The 18,238-nt window shown below is 39.3% G+C and overlaps 1 protein-coding gene across 1 annotated transcript in view; it reads right to left on the bottom strand.

Annotated features, from left to right (window-relative positions):
* LOC139717004 (tyrosine-protein phosphatase non-receptor type 23-like) overlaps positions 1-17,796 on the bottom strand; it is a 33,195-nt gene extending 15,399 nt beyond the window's left edge. Inside the window, exons 1-13 of the mRNA XM_071628521.1 lie at positions 17,631-17,796; positions 14,289-14,363; positions 13,501-13,613; positions 11,044-11,170; positions 9,920-10,051; positions 8,457-8,672; positions 7,358-7,462; positions 6,108-6,246; positions 4,407-4,587; positions 3,590-3,732; positions 2,957-3,048; positions 2,036-2,237; positions 409-569 (exon numbers count right to left, since the gene is read on the bottom strand). Coding sequence (XP_071484622.1) covers positions 409-569; positions 2,036-2,237; positions 2,957-3,048; positions 3,590-3,732; positions 4,407-4,587; positions 6,108-6,246; positions 7,358-7,462; positions 8,457-8,672; positions 9,920-10,051; positions 11,044-11,170; positions 13,501-13,613; positions 14,289-14,363; positions 17,631-17,717 — 1,773 coding nt within the window. The 5' untranslated portion in view covers positions 17,718-17,796. The remainder of the gene's footprint in view (positions 1-408; positions 570-2,035; positions 2,238-2,956; positions 3,049-3,589; positions 3,733-4,406; positions 4,588-6,107; positions 6,247-7,357; positions 7,463-8,456; positions 8,673-9,919; positions 10,052-11,043; positions 11,171-13,500; positions 13,614-14,288; positions 14,364-17,630) is intronic.
* Between the last annotated feature and the right edge of the window lie 442 nt (positions 17,797-18,238).

Here is an 18,238-nt window from a genome sequence, read left to right as displayed (position 1 = left end):
TTCAAACTTCGTTTGGCGGGGGTATAAAAATAAAATGTGGCATGAAACTTTCATGAATTGTCAACACTGGAAAAAATATAGAGTATTGTGTAGAAACTATTGCAAACTGCATTTCATCGGAAAAAAAAAATCTGGTTTTACAGCCTACAGTTTTCTTTTCGTGTTCATGAACAGATATTACACACACAAATTATGAATATATTTATCTATTTATTTTTCCATTAATATGTACATGCATAATTTCTAATAGTTTTGCTTAAGTTTATCTGGTTTTTTTTTTTTCCCAGATCATAACTGTAGTTTTTTAAGACAATACCTACAGTGCTCTCAATTAGCACAGAATTGGATAAGAAAGGCAAAAATAATGGAATTCAGCTGTGTGATGCAACATCTGATTTGCCCTCTGACCTGCATGCTTCCCCTCGTCCTCGTCACGATGCCACCCGTCACATCGTCGTTCCTGATCTGGTCCCTCAGCTGCTGCTCAAGGGTATGCCGCTGTGTCTTCATCTCCTCCACCTTGTCCAGGAGTTTCTGCATCTTCTTCTCCACCTCCTCATCACCATCATCTGGGCACGGCACAAACGAGAGGCAGAGCTCTTGGTTTTCTCCTGATACTACTGCTTTGACAAGGTGAAATCATGATACTCTGCACTCAACACTAACTTTTTTTTTCTCTGGTGGCTCATTTAGGCTAATAAAATCTTTAACCCGCTGAGGACAGTTTGATTTTGCTACAACATGCATTACCCATAGAAGCTTGCCCGAGTATACTCGGGACTCATCCTCAACGGGTTAAGGGAGGGAATGAAATGGCCAACTCACTCTGTGCCATTCTACATGATGACATGGCTACTTGGGAGACTTACCCTTCTACACTTTTCACCAGTTGAGGACGAACTGATTTTGCTGTAACACACATCTTCCATAGACACCTGCCCGAGTACACTCGGAACTCATCTCCAACGAGTTAATATTTCTACATTGATACCCGACAGGATTCCTTACTCTGAATGTAGCGTTGTAACGAGGGGACTAAAGTATAATGAGTGTTCCGTGCAGTGCAGGCAGGTCATGCATATAATACAAGGTGCAAGTTAAAAAGATCCTGACTTGATGTTAAAGGCTTCTATACCTGTAGGATAGATTCTGGAATCTTTTTATGATATTGTTATTCAAGTGCTGCTTAACCTGTATGAGTCAAAGTCAAGTGATGGAGCAGTACCAAGAATCAGAGGGGGAAAAAAATCTAGACTGATCGCTCTCGGCTAATGACTTTCCCTAAGAATTTTGTGTGAGTGTAAGCATGAATTTATGGTGATACGACATTTTCGCAACAATTGCTCCAATTGCAATTTTTTCCCAGGACTTAGAATAAGGGTTAGGGATGTGATGGGGTTATGGATTTAGTTTGATGTAAGGATAAGGATTAGATGTCTGTACGTAGAAATTATGTTTGGCTTGTCTATAGCGTGCAGATATCTCATAGGAGCAATTGTTGCAGGAGCAAATGTCATGGAACCAAAATACATGTAAAGTTGGGAACTTTTGACCTCTGTCACCAGCTGAAACCAATCAGTCTGGACTCTTTTTTCTTTGGTTCTCAGGAATGTGCCATCACTGGTTAAGCAGCTCAAATAAAATGTTATATTAAAAAATGCAGAATCTAGACTACAACTGTATGTACAATCCAGGATATTAGGTTTATACAGCTGTACCTCGCCACCTCGTCCACAATGGACTTCCATGACAGAAATAGAGAGAGAGGGATTTACAGATGGACAGACAGACAGATGGACAGATGGACAGATGGACAGATGGACAGACAGACAGATGGACAGATGGACAGACAGACGGACAGACAGCTGGACAGACAGACGGACAGACAGATGGACAGACAGATGGACAGACAGACAGACAGATGGACAGATGGACAGACAGACAGACAGATGGACAGACAGACAGATGGACGGACAGACAGACAGACGGACGGACGGACAAACAGACAGGGAAGAGTACGAGACAGAGGACTCACTATTGGCACCTTTACAGGACGGCAGGGCTGCCTGGAGGGTTTCGACAGGCGACGCTAGTAGCTTGATGTTCTCCATGTGGGTCTGCATGGCTTTGTGGAGTTCTGTGTTGGATTGGCTGGCCGTCGTATGCAACTCCTGACACTTCGCAAGGTCCTTTTTCATCTCGCCCAGCGACTTCGCACTCTTCGTTCCAAACTCCTTCTGTTAATGACAAAAATGCAGAAAAGCAATGGCCAAGCTAAATTGGAGTTGTCAATCTCTGTTTCATTGGTCACATCTTCAAAATTTCTTTCTTATCTTTAATCGGAATTTGGTTAGATTTTCACTATCCTGGTTCCATTCAACAAACATGTATTAAGGGTGGACTTCCCCTAACATTCTAACAAATAAGATAATACGTTTAATCACAAGAGCAAAAGAAGCTTGTCGTTTAGTGGGGTAAGACTTTGGAATAGTTTAACGAATGAGATAAAAGGGCTCGGCTGGAATGACTTCAGGAGACAGGTGAATAATGTCATAACGTTAAATATTTGAGTTCAGTAAACACCGGAGATTAGTATAAATACGTGGGCGGGGGGGGGGGGGGGGGGGGGGGATCAGTCTGCAATTAGCTGACTATGACAATTATCTTAAATTTGGTATAATTTCTGATAATATTATTTTGTACATATTTGTAGGTCTTTAGTTTTGTCCTTTTGTTATGCTGTTTTGTTTTGTTTTTGTTTTGTTTCGTTTTGATTTGTTTTTTACTCATTTTCAGTTATGTAACTTTTGTATGGTACAATTTATTGTGTATCGTGTATTTTTGATTCACGGACTGGCTGAAAAACAGCCTCCGGCTGGAGCCCGGTACCGTGACAAAATAAAATAAATGAATGCATGAATGAAGAGCATTAGGTCATTAAAAAGGCCACCAGTACCTGGAATTCCGCTTCCTGTTTCTCCTCCTCCTTGAGGAGTCCTTCGATTTCTTTCAGTGAGGAGTCAACATCCATCACCACCCCAGACAGCTCTGGAAAGACGAAAAAAGAAATCCTTGTGGTAGTCATAGCTTTCTTACCAAACATAACAAGGTAGTGCCATATAAGTGGAATATCTAATAATTTTGAGTCAAAGCCAGATCAAAATTTGGATAACATTCTGCAGATAAGATTTTGCGAATACCTATGTTACCACAATGTATTACTCCAAATCTATAAATTTATATTCCGCAATACCCTCAAAGGAAATCTACACCAAGTTTTTTTTTTTAAATGTCTTCTTTTTTTTTCAATGTAAACACTTGAAATGAAAATATTAATCTTTGGATACAATGTCTAACAAAACAAATATGAGACAGGCTTTCTAAATATCAACATTTGAAAAAATGTAAAAAAGATATGCAATCCTTGAGCTTTCAGTCATTTGTGATGCCAAAAAGAATGCCCAAAATTGCATGTTTTGGTGAGGGAATCACTTACATAGAGCACTAGCAGGTAATGACAATCACATACAAGAGGGGCTCGCTTTTGGTGTGTATTCCTCACATGGCTTTAAATTCAAATAACATTCACCTTGCATTGAATTGACCAGCGTTTTGATTGGCTCCGTCTTGACACTGAGGGCAGCACACACCTCCAACAGAACCTGTGGTAATCTCTCTGGATCGTTACCAGGTAGTTTGAGTTGTTCCAATTGGATGGCTGACAGAAACTGACTGTGGGAAAGAGAAAAAAAAAATCATCCCTGTAAAGAAATTTGTGGTTATGGCCCAAGAAACACAATCTGTGGTAAGTTACAAATACTTGACATCAAACATGCACAAACTGATTGGAAAAACATATCAACAGTGAATACTGATTTCCCCTTATTCCTAGTAAAAATCACATATTATTGTATCTACAGTCAAACCTGTCTATAATGCCCACCCAAGGGAGATTTAAAAAAAAAAAAAAAAAGTGGCCATTAAAGACAGGTGGCCAATGTAGACAGGTTCTACAACAAGCATTTTCTCTTGGAGGATATTGTTTTTAGTGGTAATATACAGCAAGTGGCCACTATAGACAGGTAGTTGCCAAGAACGGTTTGACTGTATTTACGGGAACAAGGTTGTTGTACTTCACTAGAGCTATTAAAAGGTAAGTCATGTCACGCAAGAACACAAACTGCCAAGATCAAAGTGTCTGGCTGATGACTGCATGATAATCCCTCATAAACATGAAAATGGCTCACTGCTGGCAAGAAGTAATCAAAATGATGCCATGTTACGCCTGAGCTTTGATTAATCTACATATATATTTGCTTATAAAAACAAAATACAACAATAACTCTTTTTCAGGGGAAAGTGGGAGTTGCATGAATGAAAGCAAAGAGTATTTCAAGTCTCCTTACTCAAGGTTCTTGTTCTTCTCCTCGATGGCGTCCCCGATTCTGCGGAGCAGCTTTGCCTTCTCCTCACTGTACAGGGATGATGCCTCATGCGCCTCCATGGGAACCAGCTTGCGGAAGATGTCCGGACCGGCCACACCCTCGTCGTATGGCTGGAACGTCAGCGCCTTGACGAGTGAAGCGCCTGCAAATTTTATCAGATTGAAGTATTTTTCTGCATCAATTCTGCATCATCTCTCAATTCACACTGATTTTCTAAATTAATCCTAGCAATTACATTACACAAAAAAAAAAAAAAAAGAAGGAACTCCATGTGACCATTTGTAACAGTCCTACTTGTAGATATCTGTGTGTGCACTTTGTATAAATCACATTCAAGTGACGATAATCATACTGAAGGGAAAAATTATCCTCACCCCAAATGTCAATTTGAGTTTGTTTGTACTACATCATCTGAAAAGAATGATGACTTCTTGAGAAACTGCATTCTGTTAGGGGAAATGTCCCACTGAAATCACATTATTACATCAACATATGAGTCACAACGTCTAAAACTGGGGTGACAAAATAGTGAAAATCCTAAATAGTCCTTTTTAGAACAATATTTTACCTCTAAATGAGGTATGAATTATCAAGATTGGGATAAAGTATGATAGCAGGTACACAAGATGAACTTGACTGGATTCTGAGACTGCATAGAGGGAACTTATTCCCTCTTTGAAAATGCGTAGAAGCAATATGACATGCATTGAGCGGGCTCACACTGTGACTTCTTGCAGAAACTCAAGAAATAGAATTTTATTGAGCTCCAGAGTATACCTCAATACAGCAATCAAAATAAGTATGTTCTAAATTAGTCATTGCTCCAAAATTATAACTACTTACCTCACAATTTAGTCCTGAGAATTGACATGAGCAAAATTACAGGTGAGAACAGTTTTTATAAAATGGGTTCAAGAATGTAGCCAATGGGAAGCGCTGAAATGAGTCACATGTGCGCTCATGATTTTCTTACTAACATGCACGGCCGTGCAAAAAGTGTGCAACGAAAAGTCATAACAGCACGGCGTGTTATCCTATGGACATTGCAGAGAAAGCGTAACTGCTCAGTCACTGACGTCACAATGCTTACACTAGCAGTGCACACTCAATCAGTTGTTACAAGTGCGTCGCGCGCTACTATACGCACTGTCAATCCTGTAAACAACTTCTAGTTCGGGCTGCCAGTCGGCCTTTCTTGTGCATAACATGTGGCATACGTGCGGGATCGAGTGCGACTTGCGTAAATGTTTGGGACGAACATCTTCGGACATCTCGACTTTTGAGCAAGTGCTACATGTAGCTGACTGGTATTGACCCACAAAGGTACAAGAAAAATGCCGTTAGTTTTCGACCTATTTTATAAATCAAATAATACACAGGTTTAAGTTCGTGCCATTAGTGGAGATGCAGCTCACTCTATTTACAATGTAGTGCAACATGCACTCAGCTTCGCCTCGTGCATGTTTCACAGTTGTAAATACCCTTGAGTGCGCTGCATCTCCACTTACGCACTCTCACCTGTGTATTATTTGTATACTATTGAATGAAATGTCTGTAACAGAATCAAATGTGAGAAAATAACGAAACAGATATAACTTGTTCCAAATCAGTATAGAGCATCAGTGGCTGCAGAGCACATGTGACAGGCTCTGGTTTTCTCACCTTTTATTTCAGGAAGGGTCTCTACCGCTGGAATGCTCTCATGATAGATGAACTCGTTGTCCTTCTTGGCAGACTGGCACTTTCCCACAATGATGTCTTTGGCAAAGTTGAGGGCTTCTATGATGCTCTCAGGTTGACCCTGAAGAGGAAAATATCTCAAGTTAGTGATTATGTGTTCTTTCTTTGACCCTGAATGAAAGATACAATATACTCAACACCATCAAGAACTAAGAAAATTTTTGCTACTGACTTTATCATCTTTTTGTTATCAAATTGGCAACTCTGAATTTCACTGAATACTAATATTAGAGAAAGATGAGATGGAGCCAGTGAAATTCATGAGATCTGCACAAAATTGGGAAAAATCTAGCAAATTCTCATATTGAAGAGCAGAGATTACAGGCTAAGTTCACTTTAATATACATATGGATTAAGAGAATGCAGCAATGTTAGAACACATCAGTGAAAGTTTGAGGGAAATCCGACAATTCATTCAAAAGTGACAAATTTTTGAAGTTTCAGTGCTATCATCGCTGTTAGAAAAGACTACTACGGCTTTTGGTGTCATATGCATAGAATGACCTAAAGAAAATATAAAGAAAATTCAACATATTTTCACTTTTCTTGCATAATAAAAGAGCACTTGACTTGCCTCTTTTAGTGGGCAGGGGGAATAATATTACCCTTAACATATGTCAGTAACTTGTGTCACATTCTCTTGATATATTTCTTACCATGTTCTTCGCATGTGATATCATAAGCTGTAGTAGTCTTCTTATCCAGCAGTGACTATGCAGAAACTTATATATTAAGGTACACTTATCTTTCCACTTTAATCCTATAAAATATGTTGTCAATATAAGGATCAGAAAAACAAATAGTGCCTTATGGGTCTCAGATTTAACAGTTAGTCGCTGGACTAAAACAGGCATGGGAAAGGCTTACCATTCATATTCTCGCGTGTCATCACACATCAGCACACATTCATTTTGGGATGACTCTTGGCAAATGTAGAATGTTGAGATTTCCAGTCCCCTCCATTTCCCATAACCTACCTAATTCCATATACAGTACCTATTGTTACAAGAATGAAGTCCACATGACCAGTTTAAATTTTGCTTCCTTTCTCATATACCAATTTCGCGAAAAGATGTACATTTGTGACATGCTTTGCTTTAAGATATTCATATTGTGTTTATGATTTTTGTTGGGAAAGGGGGGGGGATTTTAAATGAAATGAGGACCCCCACCTTGCTCATCTTGACTGCCTCATTGTGCTTGTTCTGGGAATGGGTCAGGTATGCCACCCTCTCTCCATACTTGTGCTGCTCCTCTGCTTGGTTGCTCATGTAAAGCTGGAAAGGGAGCAGCAAAAAAAAATATTCAAATAACATACAACAGAAAGCAGACCTACCATGCAAATGAGTGAAATTCTACCAACAGACTGTACTGAGTTAGATAACAGCAGAATATTTTGTTATCATTTTGTTCTTGTTGTCTTTAAAAACAACCGGAGAATGAAACTAGTATTGTGTAACTTCATACATTTATGTATTGTGAGAACTGATCAACATTCATTGAAAAGCTTTACAACTGAATACATTCTTTCTAAATGTTCTTGAACAAACTAAATGGAAAATGCATGGAGCATCAACAAAGCAACAACAACACACAGAATCTCTTTTTATTTCTCCAGTTTCCCAGAGACATACTTGTAGATCAGTTAACTCTTGAATATGAAACGCATTTTGATTACTAACAACCACTTACAGCAATAAATTCTTAAAAGTATTCAGTGGCTGTAGAAAGAGGTAGTCTACTACACTGTTAATACTCCTTGTGCCCTCTCTGAGCTTTGTTTGCTAATTGTATAATCTTCAGCAAGTGTGTGTAGTTCTCTGACCTGTGCAATGTCCTAGAACCAGCCATCAATGAATGGGAATGATCTACATCCGTATATCTCCCCCCCCCCCCCCCCCCCCCCCCCCCCCGATGAATTTTGCATGTTTTTAACTCTGCAAAACCACAATGTAAAATATCATTACATATAACAAGCAAAAAAATTTGAATGCTTTCACTTTTGCGCTAGTTCCATGTCATGCAAAATGTGCAAAAAATTCAACACCCCAATTTTTTTTTAACTTTTGCAGTAACCTCTTCTCCCTTCAGTACCATTAATAATCTATGACAGCCCGATGTATTGAAAGAGTTTAGGATTAATCCTTTCAGGCGCTTAACCCTAAAATGACTGGGGGGGGGGGCCATCATGCCCCCCACCAGTCCTTAAAGCATCCGAAATAGCCCAGTCTATTGTGGGTAAAAGGATAATCAATGGGTAAAGGAACTCACATAGGCAATGCTGGTGAAGTGGAGGGCCTTTATCTGCAGCGTCTTCTTCCACCACTTGCTCCGCCGAGACCCCATCAGGCTGGTGACGTTGGAGTCCTCCAGACCCCGCAGGGCCAGCCGGTAGTACTCCACCACCTGCATGCTGATGCGGGCCACCAGGGAGCTCTTCCGGTTGTCCTGCATCGACTTCTCCAGCAGGCACTCCTGCGCCTGCCCCTGTGGTGGTCACACACACACACACACACACACACACAGAAAGAGGTCAAGGTCAGAGGTCATCAGGTCATGGATACAGCAGAAATATATAGCCATCTACGAAATGGTCATCTCTTTGATTTCTCACATATAGAGCGTACACAATGTATGAATATAACTCAATATCAGTGGCACATCTATTTCTGATATCGCAGATTTCCTTTGAAGTTTAATTTGATCCTACTTCTGTTTTCATACACAATACATACAACATTGAATAAAATCAATGACTAATATCTGCAAGACATGTAGCACAGATGAAAGCAGTTTCAGCAAAATATTTGATTCTATTTTGAGCAAAGGATATGAGAGCAGGACATACACTGTAGACAGTAAGAGATAAATTAACTCTGATATCACTTTGAGAGAGCAACTGGGATAAGCCAATTCAGAGTTTAGTTCACACACACATTAGCACAAATGACCTTCTCCTTTTTTTTTTCTCAGTTGGTTGGGCACTTTTCTCATTTTCAAAGCTGTTGGATAAGTCAAGAGCACACGGCTCAAGCTACTCAAATGTCAGATATCTACTCTGTTGAGTAGTATTTTTCTTTACTGATCCGGACATAATGCATAAGCCTGCAGAACATCACAGTTTATGGAATTCATCAATCATCTTCAAACTAAGAATGAACATATGTAGACGAGGTAAAAAAAAAATTAATGTCAATAAAAACTTGGGAAGTAGCCATTTCATTACTTGGCACTGAGTGTATTAACAAACTTTTTCCTGCCAATATTGCCAATCACTACACCTGCTGTCAGACGGATGTGCTTGCAAGTACCATTTATAAAGAATACATGAATAATCACCATATCACAGACGCTTATCTCAGTGACTTATAAAACCAGCATGCCCATTGGAACAAACTACCTTCTACTGCTCATGAGCACAGTGGAAGTACGCACTGGCAGTTTGCATTAGGACACTGAAGTAACACGTTTGGGAATAAACCATTTCCATAATGTATTTAAATTCTACACATGACTTGTTCACAAAAGTTGCCATAACAACCCCACAGCTTGCCGGAGGCTTGCCCTATCTAGCAACAAGGAAGTGATTTCCAGCCTAAGAAACTTAACTGGAGTGAGCTAGTAAATGAAATGCTTCATTACAAGGTTGTAGAAAAAAAAAAAAGAAACATCAATGAAATGTAATACATTACAGAAACAGTAAATGGCATACAGGAAATGTTCGGGCATCTTACCAGCATTGTGTTGATGTAGATGTTCATCAGCTCAAATGAGATATCTGGACTCAGGTCACACTGAAAGTTGTCCTTGAGAAAGGTGAATGCTCCCGCTGCACACTGGAAATGTGTGCATGCTACCTTCATTTCCTGCACAAGAAAAATGACAGAACTTGGTAACAAGTCTACACGATCACCATCTCACGAGCATACATTATTGTCATGAACGCTTTTATACAGCACCACTGGTATCACATCTTTTTCAAAATGTTGGACTTTTCTTGTGTACGTACATTTTGCAGCAGTTTGAGCCCCTCTAGGGAAGCTATCAACCTTTAAAAAGAAATTAACATACTGAGATTTAATATCAAACTTGATGCATTTAAGAGTACAGATCTACTCTTTAAAATACCACAAGAAACAAACTGATGAATGTCAATTCCCCTTATAACAGTATTAGCAATTATCCATAACACAGGGCTCCACACTAACTTTTATTTTTGGTGGCCCAAAGGCAAACATCTGACCTTTTTCGGTGGCCCGATCAGGCCACCAAATTCTTCATTTCTGAAATTTTGGTGGCCTGACGTACGTTTTTGGTGGCCCTGGGCCACCGGGCCACCGTTAGTGTCGAGCCCTGCATAACAATAGATAGAGGACGTTCTGCAAATGTTAACATTAACAACAAAAACAAACAAACATTCTTTTTCCTATTCTTGGAAACATATGCATATTAGGAGTACCTTTCACCAATTCCATTGAGTACCAAATCTAAAAGTGCTTATGTACATTGTATGTAATATGAGTATGATTGGTAGCAGAACTCAAATTTGAAGAGCTCTAGTCACATACAGTACAGCAATGGTACTTCAACATAGAGAGTTTGAAGACAAAAAGGTTTGAGGAAATGCTCTTGTTCTGGGTCTGTGTTTTTGTTTTTTGGAGTGTTTGGGGTTTTTTTTAAAGAAAAGCACTACCAGGTAAGTTTTGATGAAGCACAATATGCTACCACAGAGATATTCTCCAAATTCATGAAATTCTTCCCTTGAGATGCTTTCATTGCAACTGATTGACAAAATGCCCTAAATCGACTTCGATGTCGGGCAATTTGTCAATCAGTTGCAAAGAGATATTCTCATTACCTCCTCTGATGTTCTCGACTCAATTGCACCAAGGATGGAGTGTAGCGTGGCCAGATTGTACAGGACACAGGACTGCTCAAAGTGGACGTCGGTATGTGTGTATGGCTCCTCATCGTAGGTATCAATCCTGCAAAATTTCCATAAAGAAGAGCAATGTTTACTATCAACACTTCCTTTCAGTGGCTAATAGTGAAATACCAATGACAGCTAAAAAAAAAGAAATAGATTTGATTTAGATAAAAAATTAATGTGTACTATAGTACTATTCTAGTCTTAATCTATTAACAACAACATGCAGCTACTGATAATGATCACGTTACTTAAGAAAATTTTGCCTTCTCCCCTAGGAGCAATCATACAGTTGCTCACTTTTTTTTTTTTTTCATATGGTCCAATTGTACAGACATGTTGCTCCTACACTGTTGTATATCTAACATGTACATCAACACAAACATTGGAAAGTCACAACATGACCTATAGATGAATTTAAGCTTACATTGTAAATATGACTTTAAATTCTGGCAAATTACATGTCAGCCCTCAATTACACATGAACAGATTTTGTTAATTTTCATATCCATGGGAATGACTACGTACATGGAATACCACTTTCTTATTTTGTTTTGTCCATAAATTTTTTACCATGATTTTGATGAAACTTTTCTGTTTGGTTGATTCTGTTTGGTTAATCTGAATATGTACACTGTACTTTATCTTGAACATAGAGCAGACTTGCACTTTCAGTTATGTTACTCGCCAAAACAGGGGGGGGGGGGGGGGGGGGGGGGATAAGGGCTCTACCCTACTACAAGATGGCCCCATCCTCGCCCTGTGTGAATCCCTGCATCCCAGTATCCTGTACATGCATAATCTTGGCCTTCCTGAAGAGATTACCAGTACAGAGATAATTTCTTGAGACTGCACTGATGCACCACACACCAAAACCTCAGCATGCCCTTGGTGCAGTAGATCTCTACTCCATGCAGCTAAACCCATGTACAGTGTATGTACACTTCGTACCACTCAATCAGTACAACTCTGCCCCCCGGTTACACCTCTTGGCTAGAATTCTAAGTAATTTGCTGTTTCTCCTCCTGCACATACACTTATATTCAATTTCATTGGCTATAGAAGAGTGTTGCTATGGTAACAGCTATTGATTGCAGGTACAACTAATGGTAAATTTACTATAATTTTATGCTACGAGACAGTGATCTCTTTTTAGTCACTCTTCCTGCTAGTTCAGTTCAGTCCATTTTTTGTTTGTCCACTGCAACATAATCGATAACACATAATGCGCAGTGTAGGTGAAAGTAAAGAATTTTAACATAAGTAGTCAATAAAAAGAGGGTACATTATACTTTAGAAGGGGATCATACAAATGAATACTATGATGATAAATCAATCACAGGATGGAGATGAAGGACCCACTGAAAAGCGAAGCTTGTAGATTGTGCCCCACCCCCCCCCCCCCCCCCCCCCCGTTGCAATATACTTGTACAATGGACATTTACAAAAAAAAGGAAAATATTCATGGTCACCAAACCCAATTCATACTGCCTAAACAAGGGTTAGCCCCAATCCAAGCACTCTTCTTATGTCTGATATTGTATCCAGCCCATTTCTTCTTTCTTTGGCTCGCATGCAAGGCTTGGGTAGCAACAAAATTGTATTAAGTTGGACATTGAAGAAATTGTAGAAGATGGAAGCCCATGACATGCAGTGCTAGTAAAGCATGCTGAGAACCATATAGACTAATAAGAATCACCAATGAAACTGAGCTGGACAAGGCTATAAAATAAAAAAAAATCTGGATGAAAGCAGTACACAGAAGGGCACGACCTTGTACAGCTAGCAATTACACTTTTGATGTCACTATAACACATTTATTTGGATATGATTGATTGATTGATTAAAAGGTCTTTATTCAAATAAAATCTGAGTCGGCGACTACAAGTCGAATTACACAGATATACAGAGATTATACAGCAAAACAGATGAAATAATAACATAATCATAATACATTAAAAAATTACATTACATTCAAACATTCTGTATGCACAACTAATACAGTTTTAACGCTACAAATTGTCATATAAATACAAAAAGGAAAAAAAAATGAATGCACATTTTATAAACAGTAACGGTACACTCCTAATTTTTTTTTTTTCACAGAAAAAAAGAAGAAGGAAGAAACACTCAGGGCTACACAACACATTGCCGAAAAGAAAAGAAAGAGTAAACTGAACCCCCTTTCAATATGCCAATTTACATTATTTGTACCCCCCCCCCCCTCACACACACACAAACACATATGAGGCAAAACAACAACAAAAGAAATAGTCATCCCTTTTAAAAGCAAAGGAACACATTGCATGAATGCTAACCAAGCCGTTTGTATCTGTGCCAATTATAGAGCAATTTATATTACACCGATGACATCATATTAAAACTCACCAGGAAAATGTGAGGGTATCTGTTGGGAAACGGCTGGTCAGTAAGTGGAGCTGGCCATAGTATTTCTTGAGCGTACTGATCCCATTGAAGTCTCTTGTAACATTACAAGCATTCTGCACAAAGAGTATTAGAGAAATTTGTCAATATGAATGCGAGTTATGTTTGTGTACTTATGAAACAATATTTTTTGACAATATGATTCATGATAACACCTTAGATGTACACGTTGTACAATGTAATTGTTCTGTTCAGAGACAGGCTTAAAGATAATATGTTACCTTCCTGCTTGTCTCCTTACACTTTCCAATTACCTGTATATTGTTTCCCATATTTCTCATGACTGTACTAGTAATTCTCATGGTTTTTGTTTGCAAGGCTCTCTATTTCTGCTATCTGTTTTTTTATGGAAGTGTTGAATAAACCTAATTAATAACTCAATCAATATGTAGCTACATACTGTGTAATGATAGATATGTAATTCAATAGCTTGTGTTACCGATGCTCAAATTGATAAATGTAGTGCTCATTAGGAGTCGGTTAGACACATTTCCATTCCCTTCATCACAAATTAATTTCAGCACTTGCTATTCAGTATGAATGCATTTGTGTCAGGTAAGCTGTAAGGCTAGGTTTTGGAACAACATTTGCTATAATTATAAAGCAGTATACATAAAATTTGCCATAACAAAAGGTCACTCATAAACTATAAAATATTTAAGACCCTTTATGGAAAGTACTTTTATACTCAAAGCAGAGGAATGGCATAGCTCATTAGAACTGTCACTTACAATTCTGAGTTGGTCAAGTTGTCTTATCTCTTCGTTGTACTTGGAGGCATCTTCCATGTAATGCTGTGAGATATGCTGTAATAAACAGTGGAAAAATAGTGACAATTTAATAATCAGGTGAAATTAATATGCTCAGCTAATGGATATATACTCATGCACATGGAGCGCACAGGGACATACATGCACTATGCGTTATGTGCTATGCAAGCAGAGTGCGGTTAACCTGTTCCTCCTCCAATTCTCTGAGCGCCTTCAATGCCCCCAAGTGAGATTATTTCTGTAGGTTGACAGAGAACGGACAGGTTGGTAATCCAGCACCCTTCCCACCCCCCCCCCCCCCCCCCCCCACCCCTTTCCATGGTTAACTACATGTACATATATGCCATCAAACAATGAAATTTTTGGGAACCTGCTATTTGTGATACCAGGTTCCTGTAATGAACAGGTTAATCATTATCAAATATTATCATTTATTATACAACACTATGTAAAAAAAAAAAATAAATGTACAACAGTGTAACAGTACAGTTAAGAAGATAGGGCAATCTACTAGTACTGGTACTGGAAAGCCTTTGAAACATCTCAGGATTTTAATTTTGATGTATGAATGCATTAGTGGATGGGGATTTTCAAATATGTGGTGAGAACTCCCAGAACTTTGGAGCAGCAAATGCATTGACATCCACTGTCCACAGAGGCTTGTCATGCACATACGCAATTTCAGCATTTCTAAACAACATACACATGTATATTTCCCATCGACAGCACCCAAAATGGCTACCTAGTAGCTCAAACAACCTCAGTGCCATGAAGACAGGACAAATTAAAAAGCAATCTAACAAATCTTGGACTTTGTGACTCAACAGTCATCCTGTTGCTTCTCTTGCAGCCATAACAAAATTTGGCATATGGGCATTCAAAAAAGAAAAGAAAAAAAAAAGAAAACATACATTGGAATCTAGCCAGTTCATGTGTATCACCATTATATGCTACCATTACAAAATGGAAAGTGTTCCCCATTGGTGTTAAATTGGGAAAACATTTTGCACAGAATGTTCTTGAACTTCAAAGCACTACATCTGCTAGCATTAACTGTGATCGCTTTGGTCATAAATCTGGACTGTCCCACACATGTATGCACAATGATGGCATAGCCTCTGTACTTCAGCAGCTCTCTTTATACTTTCCATTTTAAGGAAATTGAGGTTAGCAACACTTTTTCTGTGCTTTTCTACTATATTGACATCAAATATGGTCAAAACATCCTCATCTAGACAGCAGCACATGAAATTAACCTAAACTCTGCAGTTGTGTAACTTTGGAGCAGATTTTTGTCCTACTCCAAGTGATTGTTTCACTGTCTGTATTACTGAATCCACATTACAACATCTACCAAAACCTTCCTCTCTATTCGAGAGAAGAGACCTTGGTATAATTTGGCGGCAAAAAGAGTAAAAAGGGGGGGGGGTCACTCAAGGGAAAGCCATGATTGCACCCACAAGTACAATAATGAGCCTTTCTCAACAGATGCTGAAGACCATACTCTTAACACTGATAGTCATAGCCAAGCACAAGCATCTTTTGAGAGGTGTGAAACTTCTTGTGATTATACTTCATGTCATGATCATGAAAAAAACTATCAAACACTGGACGCAAAATTCAATATTAAAATAAAAATGTGACCAATCTTTCAGGTAAGCGGGAGGACAAAATCAAAGTAGGCCTACAGCTGTACAATGTAAAAAAAAATGATTAATGTAGAGTTGAATAAAGTCAGATGAGAAATACAGTTCCTATATCCTAGATTTCACAAGACCACAGACAGACAGAGAGACTGACTGATTGACAGACTTACACATCCAATATTAATAACTGCCTTCTTTCAACTTGCCACAATCATGGCCCAACTTGATTTATGTTTTGAGCGACGACCTGAAAAAGTTGAAGTCGATGGTCGATGCTTTGGCTACAGTCAATAATAATGAATGAAATTCACATGAGTGATTGAAAAATAAGTTCATCCATCTATGGAAGATTCTGAACACAGGCTGAGCCTCTGTATTCAGATCCAGGTTCAGTCTTTAAGATGAGCTGGGTCGTGACCAGGTGGCGTGGCGTCAAATTTAAATCATAAGTTACCAGTATTTTGATCCAATCTATGCTGTGTGATTTTGGTGCAATTTGGTTCAGTAGAATTCAAGATATGTATACGAAAGTAGACTAACAGTGTAATAGGGCCTTGGGTCTAGATACTGCAGACCCTGTACATTTAACGGCATACTCGTGAAATAGGCCCCACCACTGCGTGTCTGTACTAATACTACGGTGGCTCACCTATTTATACTCGTGAATTCAGTCCCACCATGTGGCGTTCATCGGTAGATAAGCACGGCGGTGGGGCTATCTTCCACAGTGTAATACTTGTGAATGCGGTCCCACCAAACGGCGTTTACGCGAGATTGATACAGGGTGGGGCCGATTGCCACAGCATAACATCTTTCGTCCTCCCTTTCTCCTTTTTTTTTTTTTTGGTCTTCAACTTTTTATTCTCGAAAGGACTCCCTAATGTCCCTTGACTAATTCAATGGCCAATTTAACCATAAATACAACCCTACCTACCCCTAAACCCTAACCCTAAACTTAGAAACCTACTGTAACCGTGCTTGCTAACACACGGGTGCACGCGCACTGCAGTGGGGCCTATTTCGCAATTTTGCCCATTTACTTTACTACCAGCGCCCTAACCGCACCGACAAACCCCAACACGAACAGCACTCCAGGGTTACAAATACTAACAGTTACACAACTAACTAGCCCCCCTTCACTCATCAGCTTCTGCTGCATACAGAGCTGCAGTAATTGTCCATGTCAAGATTAGACATCTACGGCAATTTTTCTCTAGCTATTGGTCTATAGACACTATAGTACAGGTGTTCATGAATCATGCTGGCAGCTGGCACATCAACTTTGCACTATTTTCCCCGTGCTTTCATTCTCTTAACATCAGTATTGAAGTCGAGACTCCTCCACAAGCACTCTTAGTTACTGCAGCCTAGAACACACCCCTCTTCAATCGGTTAACTGGCTAATTAGTGTGTGATGAATAGATTGTTTATATGGAATAGAAGAATTTTGCCCCACATCGTCATAATGCTCGGTCGATAACCATGTTGACAATGAATAGGATTAGGAAAAATCACGCTCACTAGTAGTAGTAGTAGAAAGGTTCTAGCTAGACATAGTGTCTAGGTCTAGACTAGTCTAGTTCACTTGTTGTTGAATGGCAGCCTTGTTGAATCATAAATTGGACGGATGAAACTTGTTTGTGATAACACCACCTACCTGTTTTAATTCGGGCCCGAATTCGACTCTCTCTGCGCTCTCCTTGAGCTCAACGCTCAGCATTTGCATGCGAGGCAGCGCCTCCATTTTTGGTGGTGGTAAAAACGGTGATTTCGGCTGGCTAAGTTTGCATGATACTGTACTAACTTGTCCTTGCCCTGTTAAAATGCTGTCTGTACGCAGAATACAATTTACAATACAACAACACACAGTGGTGGTGTACACCCTTTTACTGCATAACCATGCCCATCATCACGGCCAGGTGGTACACGTACTAGGTACGTACTCGATCCGCCCGGACTGAAAGAGTAGTGCGCCATCTAGCAGCGAGGTAATGTTACTTTATCGGGAACTGACATAATTTCCTCTCGAGTAGTTAGCCTCCTCAGTATGGTATGACGTATTCTTGCTATCTTTATTCGCAGGACAAAGTACTCAGTACTCTAGTACTTATACTTCAGGTTCAAAATATCATCGAAAAATAGTGTAAACCAAAAGAGCCTGAGGTATGCATAAATACCTATGCACAACCAAGAATAAAGTGATTAATGAATAATGCCGTGGTGCTGAATAGGCTAAAGCAGAGAATTTAGAAGACGACGAAGAAC

The sequence above is a fragment of the Diadema antillarum genome, unplaced genomic scaffold (assembly GCF_040938485.1).
Source record: "Diadema antillarum isolate AM-2024a unplaced genomic scaffold, OU_Dant_1.0 scf00000071, whole genome shotgun sequence".
Classification (NCBI taxonomy): domain Eukaryota; kingdom Metazoa; phylum Echinodermata; class Echinoidea; order Diadematoida; family Diadematidae; genus Diadema; species Diadema antillarum.
The sequence above is the reverse complement of the archived record's forward strand: the minus strand, read 5'-3'. Positions and strand labels throughout refer to the sequence as shown.